This window comes from Halictus rubicundus, chromosome 14 (genome assembly GCF_050948215.1).
Source record: "Halictus rubicundus isolate RS-2024b chromosome 14, iyHalRubi1_principal, whole genome shotgun sequence".
NCBI classification, from domain to species: Eukaryota; Metazoa; Arthropoda; class Insecta; order Hymenoptera; family Halictidae; genus Halictus; species Halictus rubicundus.
In genome coordinates this window covers 6,531,642-6,545,491 of record NC_135162.1, presented here as the reverse complement: position 1 = coordinate 6,545,491, position 13,850 = coordinate 6,531,642, and the positions used below count along the sequence as shown (strand labels likewise).

At 43.6% G+C, this 13,850-nt stretch overlaps 2 protein-coding genes across 2 annotated transcripts in view; one reads left to right on the top strand and one right to left on the bottom strand.

The window, feature by feature from the left end:
- Positions 1 to 10,690, top strand: part of LOC143361106 (uncharacterized) — a 90,168-nt gene extending 79,478 nt beyond the window's left edge. The window contains exons 2-4 of the mRNA XM_076800366.1: positions 6,738 to 8,362; positions 8,846 to 9,322; positions 10,332 to 10,690. Coding sequence (XP_076656481.1) covers positions 6,738 to 8,362; positions 8,846 to 9,199 — 1,979 coding nt within the window. The 3' untranslated portion in view covers positions 9,200 to 9,322; positions 10,332 to 10,690. The remainder of the gene's footprint in view (positions 1 to 6,737; positions 8,363 to 8,845; positions 9,323 to 10,331) is intronic.
- Positions 1 to 13,314, bottom strand: part of Qin (tudor domain-containing protein qin) — a 416,046-nt gene extending 402,732 nt beyond the window's left edge. The window contains exons 1-5 of the mRNA XM_076799987.1: positions 13,206 to 13,314; positions 11,637 to 11,906; positions 11,486 to 11,568; positions 11,154 to 11,357; positions 10,989 to 11,069 (exon numbers count right to left, since the gene is read on the bottom strand). Of these exons, the coding sequence (XP_076656102.1) occupies positions 10,989 to 11,069; positions 11,154 to 11,357; positions 11,486 to 11,568; positions 11,637 to 11,906; positions 13,206 to 13,314 (747 nt within the window). The remainder of the gene's footprint in view (positions 1 to 10,988; positions 11,070 to 11,153; positions 11,358 to 11,485; positions 11,569 to 11,636; positions 11,907 to 13,205) is intronic.
- Positions 13,315 to 13,850: the final 536 nt, after the last annotated feature.

The window sequence follows — 13,850 nt, the reverse complement described above, 5'->3', positions numbered from 1 at the left end:
CGGTCAAGGGCAAAGAGGACACTCGCTCGCCCCGCCCATCCCCACCGTTGACGCTCCAGTAGGCCAACGCTTAGGCTTTGACGTCACACGCTGCACAGTATGTGCAACCGCTTTGGCCAATAGAGCAGCCGGAGGCGTGTCCCTTCCACTCTGGCCTATCAGCTCCGCGTTCCTTTCACGAGACTTCTTGTGCGACACGCACAGTACTGTCCGTGTCCTCGCAAAAAGTCTCACAGGACGGTCAAGGACAAAGAGGACACTCGCTCGCCCCGCCCATCCCCACCGTTCACGCTCCAGTAGGCCAACGCTTAGGCTTTGACGTCACACGCTGCACAGTATGTGCAACCGCTTTGGCCAATAGAGCTGCCGGAGGCGTGTCCCTTCCACTCTGACCTTCACAGTACGAAGAATACCCGGTGTGGGAGACAGTCCACTGGATTAAGGAATTTCGCGGAGATTTGATATCGCCGAGTGATCCATAAGTAACGGTCACGGTCAAAGAGAAGTATTAGTCGTCGGGATACAAGAACGGAATAAAAGTTTATTCGATCGCCAGTGGCGATGGAAAGCAATCGTTACAATCGTAATTCATATCTCGCCGGCACAAAGCGGAGCATCTGTCGGGGACAATTGATATCAAGGCTGTGGCGCGCAGGCAACGCCGATATTCAGAGTCGCGCGAGAGCAAAATTACTGCGGCCCGCGGTTTTATTTATTGTACGACTGGGGAGACGAAGGACCGAACGGGAAAGCGATACGCAGCCGTCGCCGCCTACCGAAATGAAGCCGTTTTCCCATTTCCTGGGACGAAAACGAGCGCTTCTTCGGCCGTAAGTAACAAATTATGGGACGCCTTAGTTACAAATATTGCGTCCCGGGCGACCCGGTATTACACTTGCAAATGACATTTATACTTTAACAATGGAAGCACCGAGCGTTATACCAGACGAAATCACAATTATTTAATTAATGCTTCGGGATTCGGAGTGTATCGTTAATCGCACGAATCGGTGAAACGAACCGTTCCAATTTAGAATTTACATGACACTGTGATACATAATGCTGGAGACTGCATATCAAGCAGACTGCAGATTTGAAATATGAACGTTCCGCATCAATTGTAAGAGACAGTAAGCAGATAGAAATTTCGAAACCCTGAATTTTTTCGATATTGATGGTTTTTGGACGTTGGTGATTTAATTTTGTAGAATATTCCTAATAAAACAACATATTCTCTGACCACGGCACCTTCGTCATCGATAACAAAGTTTCTCGTAACGTAACAAAATATTACCCGTGCTCGTATAAGTTTAAAGCATTAATAAAAATTTAAATGCTGTTTCACGCGTACGCTTTTATTCCAGTTGTTTTGATTGGCGGAATAACTTTTACGTATTCAACACGTCGACCGCCGCAGTCGTAAACGAGATGAACGCTTTTGATAACTACGGTTTTAATAATTTCAGCATTACACTTTCTACGTTACATGGTTATCGGCTTAGCTACAGAGCGAGAAAATATTCAGCGTTCATCTGAATCTCATTTTGAAAAGAGAACATTTATCCGAGTATAATTACTGTTGGAAAACATCCTATGATTACTTCGTTCGAGTGTACTGCATCCGCAGAGGGTTTTAGTTAATTGGGATCATCTAAATATCCTATTAATTTAAGTGTTGCATGCAATTTTTTCTCAAGAGAATTGTTTAACATGATTTCGAGATGATTGATATTTTTTTAAACGACACCTAACGTTCTTAGACATTTTTGTAGAGCGCGAGAAGACGAATCCAACGAGTATACTGACCATGGGGTTAGGATCATTCAGTCTCGAGATATTCGTGTCTGAAAGGTACCATAATTGATGCATTCAGACACAGATATCACGAGATTGAATGATCGTAACCATATCGTTAAGGTAGTCGTTGGATTCGTCTTATTGCGCTCTACAAGAATACTGAATAGAATATACAGGGTGTCGTGTAAAAAAATATCAAATCACCCGAAGCGCCCTGTATAAGACTGAATTAAGACAATAGAAACCCCAATGACATTAAAACTCTTTTAGAACACTTCAAAATACGAATATGAGGTAACATTTTTTTTGTCTTTTAGGACTTTTAGTCTCTTGCAACCAATATCTAAACATTACAAAAAAAACATACGTTAGGAGAAGTTCTAATTTTTGTAGCTGCGAGGAAACATTGAACGATAAAGGTGCGACACTACCAATTACAAAACAATTGCAGTCGTCCACGGCAACGGGAGGGGCGCGAGGAGCCGCCTAGCAGTAAATCAACTTACTTTATTCATTCCCGTCTAAACCCTCTCTCGGAGCTCTCCCACTTTTCTGACCCCCTTCCCGTAATATCAAAGGTCAATCTCCTGAATTTTGCACCGGCCCGAAAACTCCCGAAAATTCGACCGCCCTCGGCAAACTCGCATCACTATCGGCGATTAATATTCCATCAGCAGTTCAAACAGTCACCCGATTCGTTCGCGAAAATCGTAGCTGAATGATTAACGGACGCGGGCTCTCGGAGATCAAACGTTCGGGTCTCAGGAGGCAAATTGAGAATTAAAGAAATTACCCGGCGCGTAATCCGAACCGGAACTGCTGCTGCGAACCAGCCGACCGGTTAAATGTTTTTCGGAAAAATAGGGGAATGGGCTTGATGTGGCGAGCGCCGGGTCTAAACGTCGCCTTAACTCTCGTCGGAATCGAATTCGTGCGCAAAAGGGAAGAGGCGAAACGAGCGAGCGAGAGAGAGAGAGAGAGAGAAAGAGAGACACGTTACGGTACCGAGGTCCAGTTAGCCCCGAAGGATCGTGTACATCTTTATGCAGATGTACAGAGACATCCTCGTCCTATGAGAGGCGTCGGGGAACCCGGTGCTTTGTAAATTTTCAGGGCGAGCGCCTCTTAGGGGCCGTGGCACACGCGCTTTGCGGATTTTTCAATCACGTTCCCGTACTGACAGGATTAATAAAGCGGCACCGCGCGCGAGCGCTACGCGAAGAGTTTCCAGACTCATTTCATGCAGAATCGAATTGGATTTCCAGGTCGGGGACGGTGTGTATATCTCTCTCTATCTCTCTCTGTGTGTGTGTATATATATATGTGTGTGTGTGTGTGTGTGTGTGTGTATGGGTCTATGTGTGAGGAAGAGAGATACGCGCGAGCACCGAGAGCTCCGTAGTCCCTTTGATGTGCCACGCTCGGATACCGTCGAGGCTTTCTCTCGGTGATGCCAGGCTCTCCGCACTTTGTTACATCGCCACTAAATAATCGGTTTATAAAAATTCATGGCGAGCCTAGCGGGTCTCTGACGCCGACACGCGGATCGGTCCACGGGTTTAGTATAGCCGCAACGCGCGTTTCTGTTCGACCGCGAGGGACAACACGCGTAATCAATCCGAAAGGACGCGTCCTCGGACACCCTCGCGATTATTCGAGACGGGACTCTCATTAGCTAGAGGAATTTTCCATTTGTTTCGGAAATTGTCGACGACATTCGATGACGCACTTTGTAGTTTCAATATTTTCGTCCCCCGGATGTAGATTACTGCAGCCTCGACATTCTCTCCGTAATTGTCGCAACGGTCTCTGCCGTAACTGTCGACATTTCATCCCCACTACAGGGGGCATCCCCCTCGGAATCGACCAGCGGCGAGGGCAGAGTATCGGTGAGACTCGCACCAATACAAGCGAAGCGAAAGATTGAGTTTTGTTGCACTAGAACGACCGGAGCAGTCAAAATGACTGCTCCCTGATTTTTTCTTTTACAATTACTGAAATTGTAAAAATCTTCTCATCGGAAATCCTCTTCATTGAAGCACATATTACAATGAAAGTTGTATGAAGTCTGAATGGGCACGGTCTTGCCACTGTTACAAAGCAATATACGTCAGTCGCATTTATTGCTCGGTCGTTCCAGTGTTAATGAAACTTTTACCATCGTGTTCGTCCCGTTTCTCTAATTACAACGACACCAAACACGATACAATTACGATTATAATTGCTCGTGTACTAGGTGACTAACCTGCCAAGCACAAAACGTGTAAAAGTGAAACGTCTTATAGAAAAGATTGAATTTACATAAACTTTGGATAATTTTCATTATAATATGTGCTTAAGTAAAGAAGCCAATTCAGTAATTTCCTATGAAAACGTTTTTCTAATTTCGATCATTGTGACATTGAAAACCGGTCATTTTGACCGTGGTAGGTTTAGTGTTAAACTTTCAGACGTGAAAAAGAACAACGAAGTGCCGAACCTCAGTCCCTCTTTTTCGATTACTATGCTTCTCCACGTTAGGCACACTAGAAAGAATGTAGCATCTCTACTGGAACTGTCACTGGAACTGACAGTTACGGGGGGACTACTGTACAGTGATTTCTCTATATATGTCGCCAAGGCCTGGATGATAAATGTCACGGAATTGTACCCCATGGAGGGGGGGGTGTCAAGAAGCTCGAAAGGCCTCGGACCCCGAGGAGTGTAAACATAAGTTTTGGATGATACATGACAAGACCCGCGTTGCTGACATATATCGAGAATTCGCAGTACTGTACGAATAGGTGAAAAGATCGAATTTCTAGAAACCATTTTGTTTCTTCGAATGAGAATCGAATTTCATTTGACGAGTTCGACCTGTTTGTCCGAGCCAGTCGATGAAGGCCGATACCAGTCTACGGAAAGAAATAGCGTAGTGAAGGTGTATCGCGCAGCGTGGCATAATTAGCGAATCGATCGGATTCGATGGAGCCCGACTGGTGTCACGGGGAAGATTGAGCCGTCCTGTACGATCCAGGAGAACGGGAATAACGGGGGTGGTAGGTAGTCGGTAGGGTTGAGGGTTGAAGAGCTGGAGGGTGGAGGATTGGTACGTTTTTAGTGGTTGCAGCACTCGAACGTGCCAGAGCGAATATATCCTGCACGAGTGCACGCGCACATGCGCTTCTCGTGCGCTCTGTGTGCGCGCGTGCATGTACGTGTACGGATACGCGGTACGCGCGCGCACACGCAGGAGCCTTTATTCTTGCTATCACGGGGTGCACGTGCAAAAGCGGTGGACGGCTCTCCGAATATTTTCCTTCTAATTTAATTTCAACCGGGGGCGGGAGAGTGCAACGCGCACGCATTACTTCGCACGTATTCGTTGCGAGAGGAGAGAGAGAGAGAGATCGAGATTGAGATCGAGACGCGGGAAGGAAGAGCGACATAACGACGCCGCGCCGGTGATTTTTCGAAAGGCCGATTAGGAAACATTGCTCATGCGGTTATAAGGAACTGGTTTACCCCCTGCGTCTGATTTTTATCAGCTCCCCTGGGCGAACGTGGAACGTCGTCGTAATACGACACGTTCGCCAACGTTGATTACCGGCACCCTCGGGTCTCGCTGTCGGTGCGAGCGACACTCGAAAACACTTGAATCCAGAGGAATCTCCACGGTAGATACATTTATCAAATGACCGATCTCGAGAGCGCCGCCGCCTGCAGCCGCTGCCACGGAATTTTACAGTCCGACTACGCGACGGTATCACGGTTTTCTGGGATGCTAGTATCACGGTGATGGGGTAAACTGAATTTGATCCGACGGGATTCCCGGAACGCGATATTGTTGGATTTTCGAATCATATTTGAATGTCCGAAGTCTCGGCTAAACGGGATCATCTAAATGTCTACCTTCCTCGAGGACATCGGTGTCTTTTGAAGCGACACCCGATAGATTTTATTCGATATTCCTGTCGAGCGTCGAAAGACGAATCCAACGACTACCATGAACGTACCACTACGATCATTCAAGCTCAAGATATTCGGTAACCTCTGGATTAGGGTCTAGCTTAGGAGCTCGCGCTTCAGACACGAATATCTCGAGACTGTATGATCGTAACCGTATGATCATTATACTCGTTGGAATCGTCTCTTCACGCTCTACAACCATGTCTAAGAAAAACTATAAGTCGTCGTTCGGAAAAGGACCAACTACAGCGAATTCCCGATATAAGTCCCTTGCGCGGTTCTGACGAGAGACATTTAGACGAAATCTGTGGTTCGCGTCGAACGTTGCGGTTGAAATACGCAGTGCACGCTGGAAATGTAAATGACCCTCTCGTCTATATGTCCCAAACCCGGGACATATAGACGGATAGGGACAAGAAGGCTGATTTTTCATTATTTTTTTATGAGACTTTCACTAACATATTCATTTGCATTTTTCTGATTAAAATGAGACCAAATTGTATATAATTCACCACCCCGCCCACCACGACCTTTAAACGCGAGGCTTGTAGGGACTTATACCGGGAATTCGCTGTATATGCACCTTACAGCTACAGATTTTATGAATTTATGATAAAAATGGATTGGTCAAATACAAAATTGTAGACATTACAAATTCTACAAAGTGGAAATGCATTTTCATTCAACTTTCATTTCGTACGATTGACTTGAACAATTTCTATCTTTGCGTTCCACGGACCTCTAAACGCGAGGCTTGTAGGGACTTATATCGGGAATTCAGTGCATACGCACCTTGTAGCTGCAGATTTCATGAATTTACGACAAAAATGGATTGGTCAAATACAAAATTGTAGACATTACAAATTATACAAAGAGGAAATGCATTTTCATTCAACTTTCATTTCGTAATATTGACTTGAACAATTTCTATTTTTGCCTAATTGTGATCGATGGGTTAACGATGTTTGAATGCGCGTTTGGTGTTGTTACAGTGCTATCTCTGAGAACGGGCGCGGAGTCCTCGTCGAACTCGAGCTCGACGCAACTACTGGCTGAGGAGGAGGATGAAGAATCCTTACCGCAGATAACGTTAGCGGAGTTCAAGGAGAGATACAGAAGATTGATACCCTACATGACGTTCTATGTCGCCAGCAACTACGTCAACGGGCAAACTCCGGTACCGCAGACCTCGGCGAAGGAGTACCAAAGCGACGCCTCGCTAAGAAAAGAGCCGGAGCCCTTCGCCAGGCTGGCCAACGTTAGGAAAGCGAAAGTTCGCCTAAACGACCCGAGTCAGGACAGAAAATTCGTTCCCTCCGTACAATACGACCCCCGCCAGCTGGGAAACGACAACGACTACTTCGCACCTGTTAGATACTCCGCTAAAATTGGTCACGACGATTATCCCGGTCAGTATCAAGCATATCAACGCCAGAAACCGGCGTACCCTGAGGCGACAGCTATACCGAGCCAGTTCGCACGCAAGGATCATAGATATTACACGAACGCGAGACCATCAAGACCTTACTCGACAAATGGTCGAGATCACTCACCCAGAAAACAATTGGCCAAGCCTAACCCGGCGCTGGCTAACGTTCGGGACGAGTACGCGTTGAACTATAACGTCAGACCAATTGCAAATGGAGTTCACTATCCCGGGAAGGAGTTCCAAGGAGTTCCAAGGCCGCAGCTAGAACCGGCCCAGGAGAAGCAACCGGGTCCCCAATTAATCCGAAATCCGAATGTGAATCTGGATCAGATAGTGGAGAGTTTGCACCTCAGCGAACGTCTTCCTGAAATACTGAGCAGAGACAACATCGACAACAGCTTGAGGACCCTGGCAGAGATACTGAACATCCTCCACAATAAGAAGAAAGAAGAGTTCCCGCAAGTTCAGCAAGGACCGCTGATCCCATTGATAAAACCACCGCCGAGGTTGAAGGTCTCGAGCGCGAAACGTCCGCAGACGAGGCCCAAGGTCATCACGGAAACGAGATTCCAAGTGACGCCGAATCCTCTGTACATAACCGACGATCCAGAGCGTTACAAAGTGACGTCGTACGAGGAGGAGATAGATCCTCTACCGCCTCAGCCGGTTTACTTGGAGGACGGTTTAAATAGCCAGAAACTGGAGCCGAACTTCATGAGAGACCAGCTATACAAGCCGGAGCCCGGCTACGTTGGGAATAATAAGCTGTTAGAGTACTACATCCCCGTGGTTCAGGATTCTCCGATCAAGAACAAAGAAGTGTTCCTGCCCACGGTTAGACCCCCGGTGAATCATCAGCTCCCGGGGGAGGGACCTAACGAAAACTCGTATGAGATCACGGAAAATCTGAACGAGGACGTGCTGCAGCAGGATCAATACCCTCCTCCTCCGCCGCCCCCTCCTCCACCGAGCACGGCGACCCCCGAGACTTCGGTTTACAGTTACACGGAGCCGAATAAAATTTCAACGCCGAAACTTAGCGTACCGCAGACGTCCGTGAGGTATGGAGCGACACAGGGGAAAGCTCACGTTGATTATCCCGCGTACTCCAGCATCCCGCTGACCAATTTCAGCTGCAAGGAACAACGGTACAAAGGGTTCTTCGGGGATCCCGAAACTGGATGCCAGGTACGATGTTGCGAGGGTGTGAAGGCTAAATGTGATTTTTATTGAGCGATGTGGACTCTCGAGGCACGGGGCCAAGAATTGCGACTTAATAAGCCTTATACGAGTCTGTGTACTATCCTGATTAGCATTACTTCTGAGTTTCGACTCGCGAGGCAATTTAAAAAAGAAAAGAAAATTTCAAGGTCATGTTTTTTGTATGCTATTCTATACATTTTCTTCGATATTCTTGGAGAGCTCCGAATGACGAATTGAACGAGTACCATGAACATACCAGTACGATTGTTTAGTCCCGAGATATTTATATTTGAAAGATTAGGTTTGTTCCTTCCAGACACGGATGTCTTGAGACTGAATGATCGTACGGGTACGATCATGGTAGTCGTTGGCTTCGTCTTTTTGTGCTCTACAAGAATATTGAAGAATCTAATTATTTTGACGGAATTGCAACTTCATCTTTTTTTTTTTAACTGCTCTGTTTTGCAGGTGTGGCACTACTGCGATCTGAACGGAGGGAAATCGTCGTTTTTGTGCCCGAACGGTACCATATTCAGCCAAGTGGCCCTAACGTGCGACTGGTGGTTCAACGTAAAGTGCGAGACGACCACGCAATTATACGTGCTAAACGAACGACTCTACAAGTACATCTTGCCGGTAATGCCGAAGTTTCCCGAGGACTTTACCGGCCCGGAAGTAGATCGGTATTTGGAACTAAAATTCAAGGAAATGGAGGCGAAGCTGAAGGAGAAGTTGAAGAAGGAGAAGGAGGAGAAGGAGAAGGAAAAGGAGAAGCTCAAAGACAAACCGGCAGTGAAGAAAAATGAAGAAGAAGAAGAATGACGAATACATAGCTAGTAGATAAATTATTCGAATTTTTAATCGCGCGTCGGACCGATCCTTGTTGCCATTGTTTGTTGTAGCAACAATTTTGTAAATTGTATACTCTGCATAGTTGAGTGCAGAGTTGGGCAAAATATTTATCTAAATAAAAATTTCGAATAACGAATAAAAGATAAAAATATTTTTATTCGTTATTCGAAGGTTCGAATAAAAAAGGTATCTTTATCCGACGAGTATCGGATAAATACTTTTATTCGACGAGAATTTATCCGACGAATAAAGATAATCTTTTTTATTCGAAGCGGATTTATTCGAACTTCGAATAATTTTTTCATCTTTTATCTGTATCTTTTATTCGAAGGCTTCGAATAAATCTTCGAATAACTTTTGCCGAGCGCCGAGCATCAAAGACCCAGCGACGACAGACGACATACGATGTAAGCGGATGGAGAATCGCGCACGAATGAAAGTTTAAACTTTTAGATTTTTCAACATATCCTCATAAAATTGTGACGAGCGAATGGAGGGGATTTTCCTGATGAAAATGTGGTCAAATTCGAGTGTAATCGAACAAGTTTCACTGATACCTAATGTTACGATAAAAATTACAATCTCATTAAAGACAGTCCAAATGATGTCGTGTTTGGACTCATTTCGATCGGAACAAGCTCTACAACTCGTTCGTCTTAACAATATTGTTCTGATTAAAAACATACAAGCATAAATTGCCAATAATGCACGATTCTCCGTTTGCTTACATTGTGTGCCGTTTGGCAGTCGCTGGGTCTTCGACGTTCGGCGCTCGTCGGTCCTCGTCGGCCGTCGTCGCCGTTTATTCGTCGAGCTGGCAAAAGTTATCCGAAGATTTATTCGAAGCCTTCGAATAAAAGATACAGATAAAAGATGAAAAAATTATTCGAAGTTCGAATAAATCCGCTTCGAATAAAAAAAATTATCTTTATTCGTCGGATAAATTCTCGTCGAATAAAAGTATTTATCCGATACTCGTCGGATAAAGATACTTTTTTTATCCGAACCTTCGAATAACGAATAAAGATAAAGTATCTTTTATTCGAATCGTTATTTAAATAATTTTTTATCTAAATAATGCCCAACTCTGGTCGAGTGTGAGCGGATTTTATGAAATTTGAAAATGTGCAATACGTATAGTGTAGGTTCCATGTGTGTGATTTATGTTTAGCATACTTTTAAGAGGAATTTTTTATACGAGAGATCTCTGTACTAATAAAAATCAAATTGTCCTGTTTCACTAATACATATAAATACAACTATGACATCGAAGCTAATCGTTCAAGGAAGCAAAAAGCCGTCAGGAATGCTGAAACTAGTGTGAAATAACTGAATATTGTCAATAAGTATTTTCATTCCCTCTAGTCATATTTGTACTGCGTAATTATTTATAACAGGATATACTTCGCTACTTTATAGAAAATTTTTGTATTTCTGCATGCATCGAATGGCCAATGTTGGTCAAACTTTTCTACAAGGATAATACATGCACTGCTCTCAAGAACATAGACAATAAATGCTCCCGTGACAATAAATTAATCGAATACTTTTCCACTTTTCAGGGAACGGCATGTAACTACTAGAAATATGTAACTACTAGAAATATGTAACGACACTTCAATTTTCTATTCATACTTAATAGCTGTTAGACGTATCGAATAAACTTATTTATTTATAATTTTATAGCTCGTACACGTTCGTTCTGTATATGTAATGAAATAATAGACTTTTTTGTAACAAAGATCATGTTGACACTTACCTTTTGCCCCTGATGAACCCTCTGCAGTTTCTGAACAGCACGCATGAACGTTGTACGGAACTCTTCCAGGAACACTTGATTCTGTAAACAAAAAGTAAGAATGCCTTGTTGTACATGTAAAATAGAGAAAAAATATATTTTTCTGGCCATGATTAGTATACAAACCTTTTCTAATAGTGACACGTAATTGTGATGTTTATGCGATTTTAATATGCAATGAGAACACCTAGCTATCTCACAAGTTTCACAAAAATATCCTAAAGGTTCCTTGCATTTTTCTGAACAAGTGTTCTGTACAATGCAAGACTCTTTGGTGACATTGTCGGACAATATAATTTTTGAATGACTGTTCAAGGCACGTCCATGAATCTGTGAACAAATCCAAGCACAGTTTTATTTACCAAAATTTTTCTTGTGTAACAGAAATTCTTATAAAATATTCTTTATGTAAAATAATATAGAAACGAATGAAGTCCGATGAAAAGAGTATCATATACCTTAGCATAGCAATTAAAGCAATAAAGAGCATCGCACTGCGGACACTTTACCAATGCCTGGATACCACACTCTTGGCAAAATCCTGAAAATAAGGTGAATTCGTTGTTAAGAATTACGAACTCTTTGTTTATACCTTCTTGTAATGCTAACCTCGTATACATTGTTGCTTCAATTTTGAGCTAGAGGGCTTGGTGAAAGAGATATCTAAATCTTCCATATCGATTAGTCGATTATGAGACGAAACCATCAGACCCAATGTATAAATATGAATGGGCATCGAAGCACAATCCTTGTCCTTGTCCTGTGAAATTAGATGGCAGGAGGGACAAGGTTTGCTGAAAGCCAACTTTGCACATTTATCGCATACAATGTGTCCACATTCCATCAATAAAGGAATCAACCCACGCAAAGGTATGAATTCTGAAACAAATGCAAATAAACATTTCTTTAAATTAGACCATACATCAGAACATAAAAATGATGAAAGGGCGTAGGAAACAAAAATATTATCCTCACAAATTTCAACGTAATTCTAACCTGTGCTAAATTCAGGTTCCCGTTTTTAATGATTCCAATATAAACCGGCGTGAAATTTTAGTTTACCTTTCTGGAATATTGTTGCAAATCTGTTGGACTAATGTGCAAACGGAAATAGTAACTAATTTCAAAAACTAACCCTTGAAATTTCACAAATTGTTAGAAATTAATACTTGTTGCTAACACGTGCAATGTGCAAAGAGAGAAATATACGAAGCCGGTACATGAGTAGTTCGAAAAAGTTGACTGTTACCTCGCAAAAAAAACTGATGTTTACAATATGTGCAATACACGTTCTTCAGTTTCGTCAAAGGAAACTTATAATTCTTCTGTTGTTTCTTATCGTCCTGTTTGGAGAACATTTTATTGTCCAAAATCTTGCAGTCTGCACAGTCAAATATTTAGATCCACGTAATAGATCGGAATCAACAGACAGTTTGAAGCTTACACGCGGCGCACAACAGATTAGGGTAGAAGTTCAATCGTTACACGTTTGAATCGTAGCACCGGCAACAGTGCCGACTCTAGCGGTCTGTGCCCGCACTACACCCAAAGAGCCAATAATAACAGTCAGCCTATTGTCACACGACTCGCAACAGGGCCCGCTGAAGGGGGGGGGGGGACAACCCGAGCATCTACCCGGGGCGCAAAAATGTAGGGGCGCGATTTTGGCTTTGGCTGTAAGTGTGAGAAAAATAGTGATGTTTTAAATATTTAGTTAATAGAAAATTTCCGACTACCCTTGCCAGACAATTTAGCTAAAAAAAAAGGTCATTTTGTTCAGCGCGGTGCTTAGTGCTTAAAAAGGGGCGGCAATTTGTTTTTTCGCCCGGGGCGTCGTAACCGCTAGGGCGGGCCCTGCTCGCAGAGAAGCGAATTGTATTCTCAATATAAGCACGAGCATCGACTAGAAATTTCTACCGAAATTTTCGACAGGCACTGCAAGTCACGTGACGTGTAGAGTGAAATGACGTTTGAACCGGTGAAAACCCGTATTGTTAACGGTAGAACAAACTGGAAGTTGGACTAATGTGCAAACGGAAATAGTAACTAATTTCAAAAACTAACCCTTGAAATTTCACAAATTGTTAGAAATTAATACTTGTTGCTAGCACGTGCAATGTGCAAAGAGAGAAATATACGAAGCCGGTACATGAGTAGTTCGAAAAAGTTGACTGTTACCTTGCAAAAAAAACTGATGTTTGCAATATGTGCAATACACGTTCTTCAGTTTCGTCAAAGGAAACTTGTAATTCTTCTGTTGTTTCTTATCGTCCTGTTTGGAGAACATTTTATTGTCCAAAATCTTGCAGTCTGCACAGTAAAATCGGAAATCAACACACAGTTTGAAGCTTACACGCGGCGCACAATAGATTAGGGTAGAAGCTCAATCGTTACACGTTTGAATCGTAGCACCGGCAACAGTGCCGACTCTAGCGGTCTGTGCCCGCACTACACCCAAAGAGCCAATAATAACAGTCAGCCTATTGTCACACGACTCGCAACAGGGCCCGCTGAAGGGGGGGGGGGACAACCCGAGCATCTACCCGGGGCGCAAAAATGTAGGGGCGCGATTTTGGCTTTGGCTGTAAGTGTGAGAAAAATAGTGATGTTTTAAATATTTAGTTAATAGAAAATTTCCGACTACCCTTGCCAGACAATTTAGCTAAAAAAAAAGGTCATTTTGTTCAGCGCGGTGCTTAGTGCTTAAAAAGGGGCGGCAATTTGTTTTTTCGTCCGGGGCGTCGTAACCGCTAGGGCGGGCCCTGCTCGCAGAGAAGCGAATTGTATTCTCAATATAAGCACGAGCATCGACTAGAAATTTCT